Below are 15,587 nucleotides of genomic sequence, written 5' to 3' on the forward strand. Positions count from 1 at the left end.
TAGGGAAACTGGGGTGTGACTTCATAAGAGCAAGTAATTGAACTTGAGTAGAAATGCACAGTAGTTGTGACGATGCAATGGCGGCCACTATAGGAGTGATGAGGGCTCTAGAGGCAATGAAGGATTGAGTAGGAAAAGTCATGAGGTTGAGACCAGTAGTTATCACTTGACTTGTCCTTTTTATGAGACAGTAGACATACATCTCTTTATGACACAAGTTAATAGAAATCCAGGTCTAGACCAAATAATGAAAACAAGTAGTATAGGTTGACTCTTTGGACCTTCCACCATATTCTCTTTCTTCCCTTTCTGCTCCAAGTGGAACTTGTATCTGATTTCATCCCTGATGAGAAATGACTGATAATGACTTGTGGATCATTAATAGAATGGTGGGAATAATAATTCTGAAGAGCAGTCTTATGTTACCAGGACTCTTTAAGTCAAAGGCTTCAGGACTCCAAGGAATCACATTGTAATTGAACAGTATGAAGCAGGGTAGACAGATTGCTGTGGAAAAACTGGCATGGGCCCCTCAAATTACATTAACAGCATTTCCATGTCTCCCTCTGTGGCTCATAGGGACCACTGGTTGTAAGAATGACAGCCCGACTCAGAGTGTGAATAGCAAGACAAATTATTCCCAGTTGTGAGAATGACTCAAAGTATAGGTGCTGTGACTTGTTAGTCATGCTCTTTTCATGGACTAGTGAAGGACATGAAGCAGTTAAGACAGTGGAAAGCTAACTAAAAATCAAGAGGTTCTGGGTTTTAAATCAAGATTTAAGTAGTAATTTTCACATTTGTTGGGGGAAAAGCTAGAATTGGATATCTAAGTTCCAAGAGTCATTTTACCTCTTTAATATCATATAAGAAGGCATAAATTATGGGATATCCCCCCACACCTCCATCATACAGAACCACACAGGGATGTCAACTCTTTGAGAGTTCCTTTCTCAGTGCCTGTCCAGTACAGAGGGCTGTGGGAAGGTGAGAGCTGAAGACAGACAGCTGACAAGGGAACTGGGGACCTGCATCCTCAGTCAGCTCCACAAGGTGACATTCTGTCAGGAAGATGTTCCGCTGCACAGATGGCCCTGGTGAGTGGTTATGGGAGTGCTGCTGTTGGCAGGAAGGAGGGATCACGGTCCGGAATGCTGCTTGGAAGCGGCGAGAGAGCAGGTTGTAGATAATGGGGTTGACCGCTGAGCTCAGGTAGAAGAAGACACCTGGAATGCAGAGAGTTAAGAGACAGGCTGAGGAAAAACTGAGGGGGAGGCAACACACGGAGAAGCATAAATATTTAATAAAGGTCTCAGTCCCTTTGATTGCCTCTTTTGGAAGTGATAATATATACAAGACTCTAATTGAGAATACAAAATGCTCTGAACAGATCTACCACCTGTGTACTTTAGGAACCAAACCTAGGAAGATTAAAGAGTCTTGGAAAAATTTAAGCTGGCATGGGATCTCTCTGAGATGTTCAGCAACTTCCTTTGATCCCCACTTGTTTAATTAAAGAACATGTTCCCATAGCATTAACGAGAGATGCTTAAGTATCAGAGGAAAGAGATGTTTTTATCTTATGCTTCAATCTATCATTTGAAACTGAAAGTAATGGAGGAATAGTAAATCAGTCAAGGCATAATCTCTGTTAAGACTCATTATGATGCCAAATAGCTCTTCAAAGAAGCATTCCCCAGTGTCCTTTTCCTGCCAATTCCTTCTCCTTGATGGCTCTTCCCACCTTATTTCCAACCTTAATGAATTCTTGTATTGCTTTCCATTTGTTTTCTCCACCAAATGCCTTACACACTGCCATTTTCTTGGTTGATACACACTTTTCATTGATCACCATATCCTATTTTATTTCCCCAAGGCCCATGGGAGCCTGCAGAATCAGAGGACTTAAGTTTCTGATCTTGGCCCTTGCTTATTCTGTGGCCCTGGACAGAACTGGCACTTCAGTTTCTTGTTCTTTATAAAATGGAGATGATAATACTATTTTAACCCACCTCCCTGGTTTATTGTGAGGATTAAATTGAGGTACTGTCCACAGAAGGGTTGAGAATAAGAATATAAAACAAGTGATAGATGCTATCCTCAACACATCCATTGTCATTCTCATTTATATAGTCCAGGACACATAGAGGGCCATTTGCCTGTGGACAGAATTGGGCACAGAGGAATGTTGCTGTTTAGTCGCAAAGTCCTGTCTGACTCTTTTGCGACTGTATGGACGATGGCCCGCCAGTCTCCCCTGTCCATGGGATTTCCCAGGCAAAAATACTGGAGTGGGTTGCTATGCCCTCCTCCATAGGATCTTCCTGACCCAGAGATCTAACCCAAGTTTCCTGCATTGCAGGGAATTGTTTACCACTGAGCCATCTAGGAAACCCAGGGAGGACTGTCTGCGGACCTGTGGGGGAGAGGGGTCCTTTTCTGTACACTGTTAATTTGTTCAATAAAGAAATACTGATTGAACTTTTATTATGTGACTTTGAGGCACACTGGAAGGTAGTGGATTTAGACTTTGTTCTCCAAGGATTTAGAATAGTATTACAGAGATAAGATTTATGCCTTATTTCAGTAACTAACAAGAGGATGATACCTAGCAATATCTGTTAAGAAAAGAGCAAAATATGTGATACTAACCGTCATGTTATGGAAATTCACATAAGCACAAGAACTCTAATGATCATGACAAATCACCTCCATAATAGTGGGGGTGACTGGACTCTAACCAGAGCATGAAATGGATAGGAGACATTGGGGAAGAGAGAAAGGGGTCTCAAGAGAGGAGTGGAAGAGAGATAGAAGGCACAGCATGCACTAGTGTACTGAGGTGGGAACAATTATTATGTAAGAATAATGCAGGATGTGCAGAAACCCCTAATTCACCGACTTGAAAAGTATATGGCTTATGAATTGAAAATACTATAATCTGAGGGTCGGAAGGCAAGTTGGGGGCGTTTGGGGCATAGCACTTTAAGAGGTTTAGGTATCATCTGGTTGGTAGGGTCAGGGAAGAAAAAATTATATCTTAATAGGAAAATGTTATTGTGTTATAAATGCCACAACTTGGGAATCTTAAGATGATTGTCTTGATGCCTCTGGAGAAGTGTAATCAACTAGTGAAGCCTCATGTGATCTTGTGTGTTTTCCAATTATTTTTTAAAGAATAATTTATCTTATTTAAAACACTTTTTTATTGAAGTATAGTTGGTTTACAATGTTGTGTTGTGTTAGTTTCAGGTATACAGCAAAGCAAATCAGTTATGCATATACATATATCCTTTTAAAAAAAATTCTACTCCCATATACACCTATACAGAGTATTCCATAGAATCCCTCTGCTACACAGTATGTCTTTATTAGTTATCTATTATATCTATAGTAGTGTGTTTATTATTTAAACACTTCCATTTCTCAGACAAACCACAAAGATCAGAGCTATAAACATTTTTGAGATATTGTCCAGAATAATAAATAGTTTAACATGGAGGAAGGTCCTAATGTTCAGATATAGACTGTACACAAGCCCTGTTGAATAAAAAAAAAAAATGGTGGTAGAAAACAGATACTATATATGGTATTCAGTATACATATGAATGTTTTTGCTCTGTGCACATCTGGACTTTAATTTCTAGAGATTGCTCTTATCTTTCCTCCATAATGATGTCTTTGTCTTTGATAAAGAGCTTGTAGAACCAGCCAGTGACTAGAGGAGGTAGAGGGATAAAAGTGGTCTGAACTTAAGGCTAACAGTTACACTAACTGAGAAAGAAAGACTTGGGGGGCCATCCTTCGCCCCATTTGAGAGGAAGGAACCCTGAACTTGAAGTTAGATGACTCAAGCCTGAATCTTAATTTTACTATTTGCGCATTATCTTTGGACAAGTCATTTCTTTTTTGTAGAACTGTTTCTTTAACAATAAAATGTTGATGATAATGTTTACAGATTTGTGATAGTCATAGACAGATCTACTATAGTTTAAAAAGTTCTTTAATAGTTATTATTTTATTTGCTTCTCACCATCAGCCTGTGGGCTTTCCAGGTGGTGCTAGTGGTTAAGAACCTGTCAATGCAGGAAATGTAAGAGATGCAATTTGATCCCTAAATTGGGAAGATCCCCTGGAGTAGGAAATGGCAACCCGCTCCAGTTTTCTTACCTGGAAAATTCCATGAACAGAGGAGCCTGAAAGGCTACAGTCCATGGGGTCGCAAAGAGTTGGACATGACTGAAATGACTTAGCATGCATCAGCCTATGGTGTGTAGAATAGGCATTATTGCTGTATTATAGTTGAGGAAACTTGGGAAAGAAGGAATCCATGTTTTGCATATTGCTAAGAATATTAATGGTACTGAAATGCAAATCCAGGCCCTCTGATTCAGCAACCTTTCCACCACTCTCCACCATAGTCTATGATGTCCTTAATGAGCAGCATTAAAGTGGCCTAAAAGCAGAAATTGATGCCCCATGAATACCTTTTGGCTGGCTTTCAGGAAGATGTAACACTTGCTGAAGATAATACCTGGTTTCAGGGACATGGATGTTTAATAAATAAGAACCAATTAAATCCCATGGCCATTGGCAGAAAAACCAAAGGAATCATTCCTTAGACCATTTTCCTCCTGTGATCATCATGTTTAGAGTTGAGGGTTTTCATAAAATAGTGTCTAAAGTAGTAATATGGTATATTTCTTTTGAGCCAGTAACCTATTTAATCAATATTTAATACTTAATAATATTTAACTATTAAATATTTAATATTTAAATACAATAAAAATCAAATGTCTTCATTATATGTATATATGCATGGCAAATCTCCATGATACATTGGTATATACAGATAGAACCTACTTGCTCTAAGCAAGATGAAAAATCTGCAACTACCTGAACACTTGTGATGCACGCAAAGGATCTATAATTTTACCTGATACCACATGGATGAGATTGAACACAGCAGCCAGAGGTTCAGTCCACTCCTCCACAAAGCTGAAGAAGAGCCGATCGATGTGGAATGGAGCCCAGCAGATAGCGAACACTAACACCAAGACAACTGGAAAAGGAGGATGAAGGGGAGAGTAGAAGGCAGTCAGAGCAAGAAGAGGTATACAGCTCCCTCTGAGTTCCTGCTAGCATTTGCCCTGCATCTTTGTTAAGTTATACTTCCTAAAGGTCACTAGATCCTATAGAACTTCTACACAGAATATGTAAACATAAGAATGAATTTTATAGGATTGAGAATCAGTTTCCCAAATGGTTGTACAAGGTTTCTTGTATAATGTAAGTTTCCTTTAAGGTATTAAAATAGTATTGAATGCATTCAAAGTTCTGAAAACATTCTACTATGGAACGTAAATTATTGCCAGTAGACTGTTGTAACCACATAAACTGGATATGTAAGTAAAATGATTGTGCTCCAGCAAGTCCATGTTCTTTGAAGTTATAGATTAATAAACTATGAAGTGCCGTATGAATTTATATTGTTATTCTAGAAAAAATAGAAGCTTTTATGATTTTAATCATTTAAAATTCTGCAAGAAGTCAGGGAAAAGAGAAAGATTGAACAACCATGAGCATACTATAAGCATCTCTGGATTGGAATGGGGATGTGTCTATTATAAATTGCTAGGGCACAGAATTCCTTCCAGTTGCTTTATGTTTGTTTTTACTTTTTGTTTTTAAGTCATTACAGATTCACAGGAAGTTGCACCTTCTAGTTTCTTATTTTCAGCTCCCCAGACAGAGATTGGTGCTACCAGAGTTTCTCTATAGGGCATTTAATCTCCATAATATAAATATGTATGATTTTTCTTCTCTCCTGGAGTTGTAAAATACTTTTCCTTCCTTTTCTTTTGAGATCTACTTCAAAATAATCTTGTAGGCGCTAAAGGAGAGAGAGAGATGTAGAGGAAGCAACATTAGCTATGCACTGATAACTTTTAAAGCTGGATGATGGATACTTTGGTGTTCACTTTACAGTTCTCTGAACTCATGAGCATATTTGATGTGTTTCATAGTAAACAGTACATATGTTTCCCATTGGTACTAAACATACTCAGAGTAAGTTGTCTGCCTGCTTTATGTGGTTTCAGGACTGTTTGAAAAATTCTTCTGAATTTACCCTTGAAGAAAATGTCCCTAATCTGCTTACTACTGTCTACAATTTCCTCTAGTTAAAAATTTTAATTCCTGTTAAAACTAAACCCTCTACTTGCAAAAGGCAAAGGGTTAACAGTGTATTTTATCATTGTAGCTTTAGTGTGAGTACACTTCAAGTCTCCTAGTGAAAGATTACGTTCAAAAAGGAAGGGAGAGAAATACTGAAGGGACTAGATTGCTTGGTAGAAAAGGTCAGGTGCTAACAGGTGGTAAACAGTTTCCAAGATGATTAGTAAAGCTGAAAAGACATATTTTAGTGACCTCACAGGTTTTGTTGTTGTTGTTCATATATATCACATAGTTGCAGTGAATGTTTCATATGCATATTATCGTGGAAGATTTTTTTTTTCTTCTAAACCTCACATTTTGAGTTGGAAAGTACATCACAAACCTCCTTTCTTTAATTCATCAGTATCTTGTTAGACTAGTGCTGGATCTTGTATTTTTATAATATTCTTTTGGAAGAGTGTGGATCAATGCCTGGATTTTGTTTTATCTATCTATATAAAAGAGAGTACTGTTTATATAAAATCATGCAATGTCATAGGAGGAATGACTGCTTAGAATATTCTTAACCAGCTGTTCTTATTCTGGAAATAAAAGTTTCCATGAAGTCCAAGCTTGGTATCAGAGGGTTTTGTGATCCCCTGAAATGGACTATCAAACATTTGATGGATGCTCATTTACGTATCTTCTGAGTGGAAAATTCACTGTTTCCATAATACTTTTAAAGAAACTCATAATACAAAATAGGCTAAGAACCACCTGCTCATTTTAAAAGGGAAAAGAGCTGCTCAAAGGCTCTGAGAGTGGGTATGATTTACCAAAAACTGAACAGAGTGTATTATATTGGATGCAGTTTAGTGTGTTGTTCTGAGGTCTTTAAAACAGAACAAAATAGGCAGGCCCCAGATGCTTGAGTATGCCATGGAAGAAGAGGACATGATATTTTGCTTGAAGAGAATTTCGATCTGATACCAGCAACACTTAGTCATACCAAACGTAACTGCTTTCCTTCAACAAACAAACAGTTACAAAATAGAGGACTCACACAGCATTTTAGTGACTGATTTTCTGGATGGTCTTTGAATATTTGCAGTCGCTTTATCTGCCTCAAGGTGTTGGTCTTTCTTCAGCTGCAAGGGAAATGCAAAGAGATATAAAGAAAGGGAAACGGTTTTTCCTCCCTTTAAGATTTAAGAAGTATGAGTCTAACACTCATTTTGTAAGTTAAAAAAAAGAAATTAAGAGAAATGTAAAGTGAAAGTGAAAGTCACTCAGCCATGTGCGATTCTTTACAACCCCATGGACTGTAGCCTGCCAGGCTCCTCTGTCCACGGAATTCTCCAGGCCAAAATACTGGAGTGGATAGCCTATTCCTTCTCCAGGGGATCTTCCTATCTAGGGATGGAACCCAGGTCTCCTGCATTGCAGGTGGATTCTTTACTGTCTGAACCACCAGGGCAGCCCAAGAATACTGGAGTGGGCAGCCTATCCCTTCCTTCTCTAGAGGATATTCCTGACCGAGAAATCGAACTGGGGTCTCCTGCATTGCAGGTGGATTCTTTACCAGCTGAGCTACCAAGGAAGCCCCAGAGAAATGTTAAGAATTAGCTAAATGTTTAATAATAAGTTGGAAGTGGAACTGGACTCAGGTCACCTAACTCAACTGTATAGATGGTTGTGGCCAAGTTACAGGCAACCATTGGTCCTATGGGTTTCTCTAGTGGCTCAGATGGTAAAGAATCTGCCTGCAATGCAGGAGACGTGGGTTTAATCCCTGGGTCAGGAAGATCCTCTGGAGAAGAGTGGCAACCCACTCCAGTATTCTTACCTGGAGAATTCTGTGGACAGAGAAGCCTGGTGGATTACAGTCCATGGGATCTATGAGTCAGGCACAACTGAGTGACTAACACTTTCACGTTCATTTAACCTATACTATTCTGTAAAACTGTTGTTTTGTAGTTTATTAATAGACATTCCATGAAAAAAAAAATTCCTAAAGTTAAAAAGTTAGACTTTTCCATTCATTCATTCATTTATTATATACTTATTAGACATCTATTAGAATGAAACCCCTCTGCTATGAGATGGATAGGCAGTAGAAAACAGAAACAGGTATTATTTCTGCTTCATGATCTTTATAGTCTTTATTGTGGGTCTTCTTTGAGCCTCAAAATGCTAATAGGTATAACTCATCCTCACGGGAGAGAGTGTATCATCTTTCCTCCACCTCCACCTTCCACATCTCCTATCCTCTCAGGGGACAGTGCTTCTTAGACTAAACAATACCCTTCCCAACCCTTTTCAGTGGAATACCTGGTACCATCTTGAGAAACACAATTTGGAAAACTCTGTTTTACAAATACTATCCATAAAGGCTCATATGTTTCTGAGTTTAGATGTTAAAATAACTTCTCCTAACTGGCAGATATGGTGATCTGTAAAATAGCATCTGAAAATTTCAAATATTAACATTTCCTCTACATACAGCCTCTCTCACCCAGTTAAGTGCCACCTACTCCTGGGAGACTTTTGTGGCTACTGTAGACCATTATCACTTTCTTCCTCTGAAACTCAATAGCACCGAAGATCTACATCATTTGTCTAGTTGTGAATTTTTTTTTCTCTTTCTGTATTTCAAGTTTGTGGAGATGTTCAGCCAGATAAAAGAAGCTTTAAGGACTCATAATAAATTACTATCAGATGTCTAGAAGATAGTATAGCGCTTATTCTCCCTTCTCTTAAAAATAGTGCCCTGATTTTCCTTTAGGGAATTTATCATTCTCCAGTTCATAGTCATTAATTTGGATCTGAATGATCCCATCTCTGGATTCAGATTTGCTTTTGTTGTTGTTGTTTAGTTGCTCAGTCATGTTCGACTCTTTTGCTAACCATGGACTGTAGCCTGTCAGGCTCCTCTGTCCATGGGATTTCCCAGCAAGAATACTGAATTGGGTAACCATTTCTCCAAGGATAGAACCCATGTCTCCTGCATTGGTAGACAGGTTCTTTACCACTGAGCCGCCAGGGAAATCCCAGAACCATGTTCAGTCCCTATATAATGTAGGTGTCATCCTTCAGTCAGAGTGGTTGGATGATTGAGACCAATGAGATTTCAGATACTTATATTTTTAGGAATGAAAGTTTCATTCCTCTTTTATTGGAACTGCCAGGGAGAGTTATTTGCTTATTTGTTTTTTTTCCTCCTCACCATGAGGAATGTGTGTGAGGCTGTCGCGCTAACGCCATGACAGGCAGTCTAGATTAGGAGTAGGCCTGGTTTCCCGGCGTAACATAATTATCAGGCCTCCTGGAGCCAGCCAATCAACATATGCCTAGCAAGAAAAAAAGGAAACCTATCAGGGGAAAGCTGAAAGCCCCATGTTGGGCCAACAAAAATTACCTTGCAACTGTGTAACCAATCCGCTTACGCCAACTACCCACTGTGTAACCAATCCGCTTGCGCCAACCACCTGCTGCTTTTTTTGACCTAATAAATACCCGAGAGAACTGGGGCTCGGGGCCTTTCCTCCTCACACACCTGGTGAGGGCGGGAGGCCCTGGCTCGAGTCAGTAATAAATTCCCCTATTGCGAGCTGCATTGTTTCGAGGAGTCTTCTTTCCCGACCGGGGACTCGGACTATGGGCAGAACAATGTGCTTGGAGCCACCAATGGGCTGCTATGCAGATTTCGAGGTTGAAACCAACACCACAGACAGAAGAGCAAAGAAACAGAAATAAAGCTAAATCCTTGCTGTCACTGTATGTCCTACTAGATTAATCTTCCCCAAGAGCCAGCTCTCCCTCTGGATTTTTCAGGTCTGTGCTCCCTTGTATTTAGTCAGATTGAGTTGGAGTTTCCTCTTCACAGTGTGGAAAGTCCTGAGAAACTGAGACCATCAGTGGGAGGAAAATTCAACCTGTTTTATAACCTGTGTAGATTAGGATCAATTGATTGAGTTATAAGGAGACATATTTCAGTTCCAGCTAAAGAAGAAATTAGTGTGGTCTGTGTAACAATGGAACAGACTTAAACTTCTATAATAATCAATGACCTTCCTGGGCTAGATGGTGTTTTTACAAAGTATTTTAGAGAAGGTATTTAAAATTAAATAAGACTTGGAAGAAGGATCATTAAAAGTTGCCTCCAAAGTTCAACAAATCAATATCCTGTCTTCCTAAAAGACAGATATGCTCCTCAAAGTCAGGTAGCTCTCCACGCTGCACTGCCCTGAAGTATCTGCGTGGGTGATTAATAAACTTGGCCATCTTGAATATATTGGTGTTCTCTACATATTCCTGTGCCTTCAGAAAGTAGGGGACTAAGGTTCCATGAGATTTGACCCTTTGCAGTCATCTAGAACTTGGAAAGAAATAGAGGGAAATATTGTGAAGTTATTAGGAATAAATGAGAAGAAACTAAAGATGATAAGATTTATTTATATAAGAACAAGGGCTTCCCAGGAATATAAGAGTAAAACAAAACAATGCAGGTAGAGTTCTGAACTCAATGGCTGGCACATGATATTCAGTAAATTGTATATTGTGATTCTGGGAGTTCCCTGGTGGTCTCGTGGTTAGGATTCTTGGGCTTTCACTGCTGTGGCTAGGGTTCAATCCTTGGTCAGGGGACTGAGATCCTGCAAGCCATGTGGTGTGACCAAAAGAAAAAAAAATCATGTATTGTGAATCTGATTATTGTCCTGAGTTTACTCAAAAGGCATAATAAATTTTCATGAAATATTTATTTATAGCTGTGGGTCCACTCATCTGTATTATGGAGTCCCTTCTAGAAATTCTTCTCATGGTACCACTCGCCCACAAGCTATACCTGTGTTGACACAACTAATGATCCAGATACACTGAGAAGAGAAACACTTGTGTTTAAGTTTAGAGCAATAAATCAAACTACAAATCTTTCTAACTCACCTTCAATTAAATCTACTAAAGTTTCTGATTATTTCATACCATTTAAAACATTTGTCCTTATTACAAGATAGTTATTCCATTATTTGATTCTAGTCTGTAATCAAGAACAATGAAAGATTATTAAGATCTGTTAGTCATTTCCCTGGGTGCATTCAACAGTTCTCATTAGAAATTTTTCTACTCCAGGGAACAGTTTCCTTAAATCAAACAGCTGGCAAATGGCTTGCACAATCCTTTTAGGAACAGGCTTCTTTTTCAGTGTAGTTTGCACTGAAAAGAAAATTCATGTGTGTATTAATCATTACCTACATTTTGGCTTTCTTAGGTTACAGTGACACAACTATTCAACTAGAAGAAGATTAAGAAACAGAATATTTATACATGTTACACATGGTTTCAACAGAATTTGAGGGGTTAACATAGCAGAATAGAATCCAAACAACTTGTTTTGCCAATATTAAATGCTGCATTATTTCTTGCTGAATAATTTCCTTTCCCTTCAGATGTTTAACAAAATATATATTTACCTATTTGTTATTCCCACCCACCACTAAACATTTATTTTAAAAGTGAGGTTATAAAAAGAGGAGAGGAAAATTGTTATCACTCTGTAGGAAGTTCAGAAGTCTTGCTACTCCACTCCTTTTAGCTATGTATGATAAAAAGCGAAGGGAGACATGGGGTTGACTATCAAACAGATAATCCCAATCAGTTGTTTATACTGATTAAAATCATTTTACCAGTGATTCATTTATATAGTTTGTGAGTTCATTTGTATAATTTTAGAATACCAAGATATAATTATAGCTTTTGTGTAAGTAGCTCCACAATCTGAACAAAATCTGTTTATTAAAAAAAAAAATCAGTTCAACCCTGTTTGCCCTGGCTGAATACTGCTACTATTCATAATACATCCTCTCCAGTTCAAGCATTAATGCTGCATGCAGGAGATGGGAAGGGACTTGCCCTAGGATTGGCTATTTTCCATCTCCATCATGTTAGAACCATAGAGAGCAGCTCATTGGGGACTTGAGTCCTGGAATGATGAAGCAGCTCTGAGTGGTCAATTTTGAGCACACATATGGCTCCCTTCCTTCTTTCTTGCTCCTGGGATTTCATCAGTCTTGGTTTTCTGCCTTCTGAAGGCATTTGTCCAAACTCAGTCATCTCTTTAGACTTGCCATGAGAATCAGTACTCATCAGAGTTGATCAAATCTCTTTAAAATCTTTCAGATCAAAAAGGCCCTCTGAGATAATATTTCCACGTCTCCTACTTTGAAAGCAGAGAAGCTTAAGTCCAACAATAAAGGAAACAATTTTGGCTCATTCATTCATTCATTCATTGAGCTTACAGTCTAGTTGGAGAGGAAGAAGTTAAAGAACCCACAAGTATAGAATTATAAATTGTGATAAATGCAATGATGGGAAATCACTAGGAATCATGAGCACCTACAGGGGAACCAGGCAGTTAGGGAATCAGGGAGGACTTCCTGGAGGAAGTGTGGGTCAAGTATGACTTAAAGGATAAGTCAGAGTTAGAAAGGCAAAAAGGATTGTGGTGGTGGGCAGTAGGGATGTTTCCGGCAAAAATACAGCAAAAGGTGCAAAGGGCTTGAGACCAATGCCACAGACTAGGGTCTACTTTTGACCCCCAGTCTAGAAATCTTTAAAATCCTATAGAAGAGACATTCTAAGCAGAGAGTTCCTTTCCGGTGTCCTCTGGGTAACACCTCATCCTTCCTGAGAATAGAATGCTGCATACACAAAGCGAACTAGCCTGGTTTCTTAGCTGTTATCTATCACCTAGCTCCTAATAACCAGGGAGCAGTAGATTCATGACAACACAATGAAGTGAGACTTAAAGTAATTGTTTGGAAGAGGAATCATGCGTTTCCTATTCAGAGTTAGATAGTTCCTCCAAATTGACCCGAGAACAAGTGATTGTTCACTGTTAGTAGAGATTGTATTGGTACATTTGGGGTGCATATTTCTCATTAGGCTCATGGAATCATGCAGAAGTCCTTTCCCCACAGTGTGATGCACAGGGCTTGCTAAAGACATGGTGACTGTGAGCTAGTCTGGTTTGACACATGTCTCTGAAATTACAGGGGCCAGTCCACCAGGAGGCACAGTTCTCTGCCTGATTAGATTTACTCCTGTGTACTTAAAACCTGTTTTTCCTCCTTAGACTTTGCCATTCACTTTAGGCACAGTATTTATTCGAAGGACCACCTGTGGAACACTCATTTTTGACACACAGTTTTCTCAGAGATGCACTGAGATGGCAGTATATTAATTATCACATAATACATGGTACCAGAGCCATCTTACAACATAGGATGTGAATGTGATGCCTGTTTTGTTTTCCTTTCATTTATAAGTCACATTGCTTCCACTCAAAGATTTCCTTTTCCTTTTCTTAAGGAACCACAGACTGTTAGAGCGATCAGGAGTGCTAATACATAAGATCTGATGTAAATTTCTCATTTTATAAATACAAAAACTAATTCCAGGAGAGAATTGTGTGACATTACCTAAAGACATCTTATATATGAGCTTCTTACCTGGGAGTCTAAATGGTCTCATGACTATTTCCTACATAACTACCTCCTTAAATGGGTATAAAACTGTCATGTTTAGTTTTCCTCTCTGTGATTTTTGATGTAGAATATACCAGGAAAGGAATCATATAGACTCACTTCTCTTTTCATTAAAAACAAAACAACAGTTTCAGATAATTTAGATCCAGAAAAAAAGGAAAAAAAATCAGTGTATCACCATGAGCACATGAAGGTAAACTCTAATTATAAAATGTTGCAAACTAAGTAATAATATTCTATTAATTCCAGCTATATATTATTCACACTGTCTTCTAATCTATTTTAGGCACTCTGTTTACCTCTTTGTCCTTCAAACTCCACTTGTTCAAGTTGATCTCACTCAGGCCATATTTTTGCATTTTAATCTTATATTTCCACAAAAGGATCAAAGCAACCACCAAAAGGAAGTGTCTGACTTTAAAACTGTATATCTGTCTTGGAGTATAAACTACACAGGAATAGTTTATTTTATATTCAGACCAAGTTGGTGCAGAGGAAAATTTCAATGCAGGCAAAGCAGGTGAGGGCAGGAAAGAGACCACAGGATATGAAACAGTCTCTCCAGGGGTGGCTGCCTTGTGCTGTTTAAAATGAAGCTCCATCCCAGACCTACTGAATCAGACTTCTCTGTAGGAAGGGACTCACACATCAGTTCCTATGGTAAAGTTTCAAGGTGATTTGTAGGAATACCTAGGTTTGAGAACTACAGTTACAGAGGGAAGAATGATGAAAGGTGAGTTAAAGGAAATGATTTATAGCTGTGGTTACTGTCTGTCCAACTGAAAGCCAGTCTGTTAACTTCTGAGTTTCCCCTCTGAGTTCACCCTGTTTTTCTCTAAGGTCCCTTCCATTTCTGAATTTCTCCAGTTCTAAGTGTTTCTCTGAACTTTGAGTCAGAGAAAAGAGAAGGCATGCCACCCTACGGGTTTCAGCCAGCTTGGATACTCACCTTGAGCCCCATGAGGTAGTAGAGGACACTGATGACCGTCATGGGGAGGATGTAGAAGAGGAAGGAGGTGACCTGGATAATGAAATTATAGATCCACATGGGCTTGATGACCGTACAGGTGGCAGAGCCCGGGATGAAGGACCCGTTGGGGAAGTAGTGGAGCTTGATGCCATGGATGCTGGTGTTGGGCAAAGAAAAGACAACAGAGAGGCCCCAGACGATGCCAAGGATGCGGAGGGCCCGGCGCCGGGTGCTCTTGAGTTTGGCGCGGAACGGGTGGAGGACAGCCACGTAGCGCTCCACGCTGACGGTGGTGACGCTGAGGATGGAGGCGAAGCACACGGTCTCGAAGAGGGCCGTCTTGAAGTAGCAGCCCACCGGCCCGAACAGGAAGGGGTAGTTGCGCCACATCTCATAGACTTCCAGGGGCATCCCGAGAAGCAGGACGAGGAGGTCGGAGACAGCCAAGCTGAAGAGGTAATAATTGGTGGGGGTCTTCATCGTCTGGTGCCGAAGAATCACCAGGCATACCAGGAGATTGCCAACGACCCCCACCACAAAAATCAGAGCATACACCGCAGTCACCGGGAGGAAGAGGTGGCTGCGACGAGGCCCGCAGAGCAAAGCGAGGTAGTCATCCGTATTGTTCAGGTATTTCTTGAAGGGATCTTCCAGCTCCTGTTGGTAGATCCAGGAAGCATTCTCATGTTTTTCCATCACTGCTATTAAAATACAAGACCTGAGCCCCGTCTGAAATGAGCTTCTGTCCCAAGCTGAGCCACAAAGGAAAAAGAAAGCAGGCAGGAAAGCACAGGCTTGGGGCAGGAGGCCCGGAGAGGGATAGTGCTTCAGAAACTGCTCAGACCTCGGATCCCTTTTGAAGAGCCCCCGACACAGAAGCCCCGCCCCTTCGCGGGCTGTGGGCCAATGTACTTGTC

General features: G+C 39.8%; 1 protein-coding gene across 1 annotated transcript; it reads right to left on the reverse strand.

The window, feature by feature from the left end:
• Window positions 1-930: 930 nt before the first annotated feature.
• Window positions 931-15,369, reverse strand: NMUR2 (neuromedin U receptor 2). The gene is made up of 4 exons (XM_065936122.1): window positions 14,650-15,369; window positions 7,220-7,304; window positions 4,937-5,062; window positions 931-1,226 (listed from the first exon to the last, which is right to left on the reverse strand). The coding sequence occupies exons 1-4, from the start codon at window positions 15,364-15,366 to the stop codon at window positions 931-933; spliced, it is 1,224 nt and encodes a 407-aa protein (XP_065792194.1). The 5' UTR covers window positions 15,367-15,369.
• Between the last annotated feature and the right edge of the window lie 218 nt (window positions 15,370-15,587).

This window comes from Muntiacus reevesi, chromosome 1, assembly GCF_963930625.1.
Source record: "Muntiacus reevesi chromosome 1, mMunRee1.1, whole genome shotgun sequence".
Taxonomy (NCBI): domain Eukaryota; kingdom Metazoa; phylum Chordata; class Mammalia; order Artiodactyla; family Cervidae; genus Muntiacus; species Muntiacus reevesi.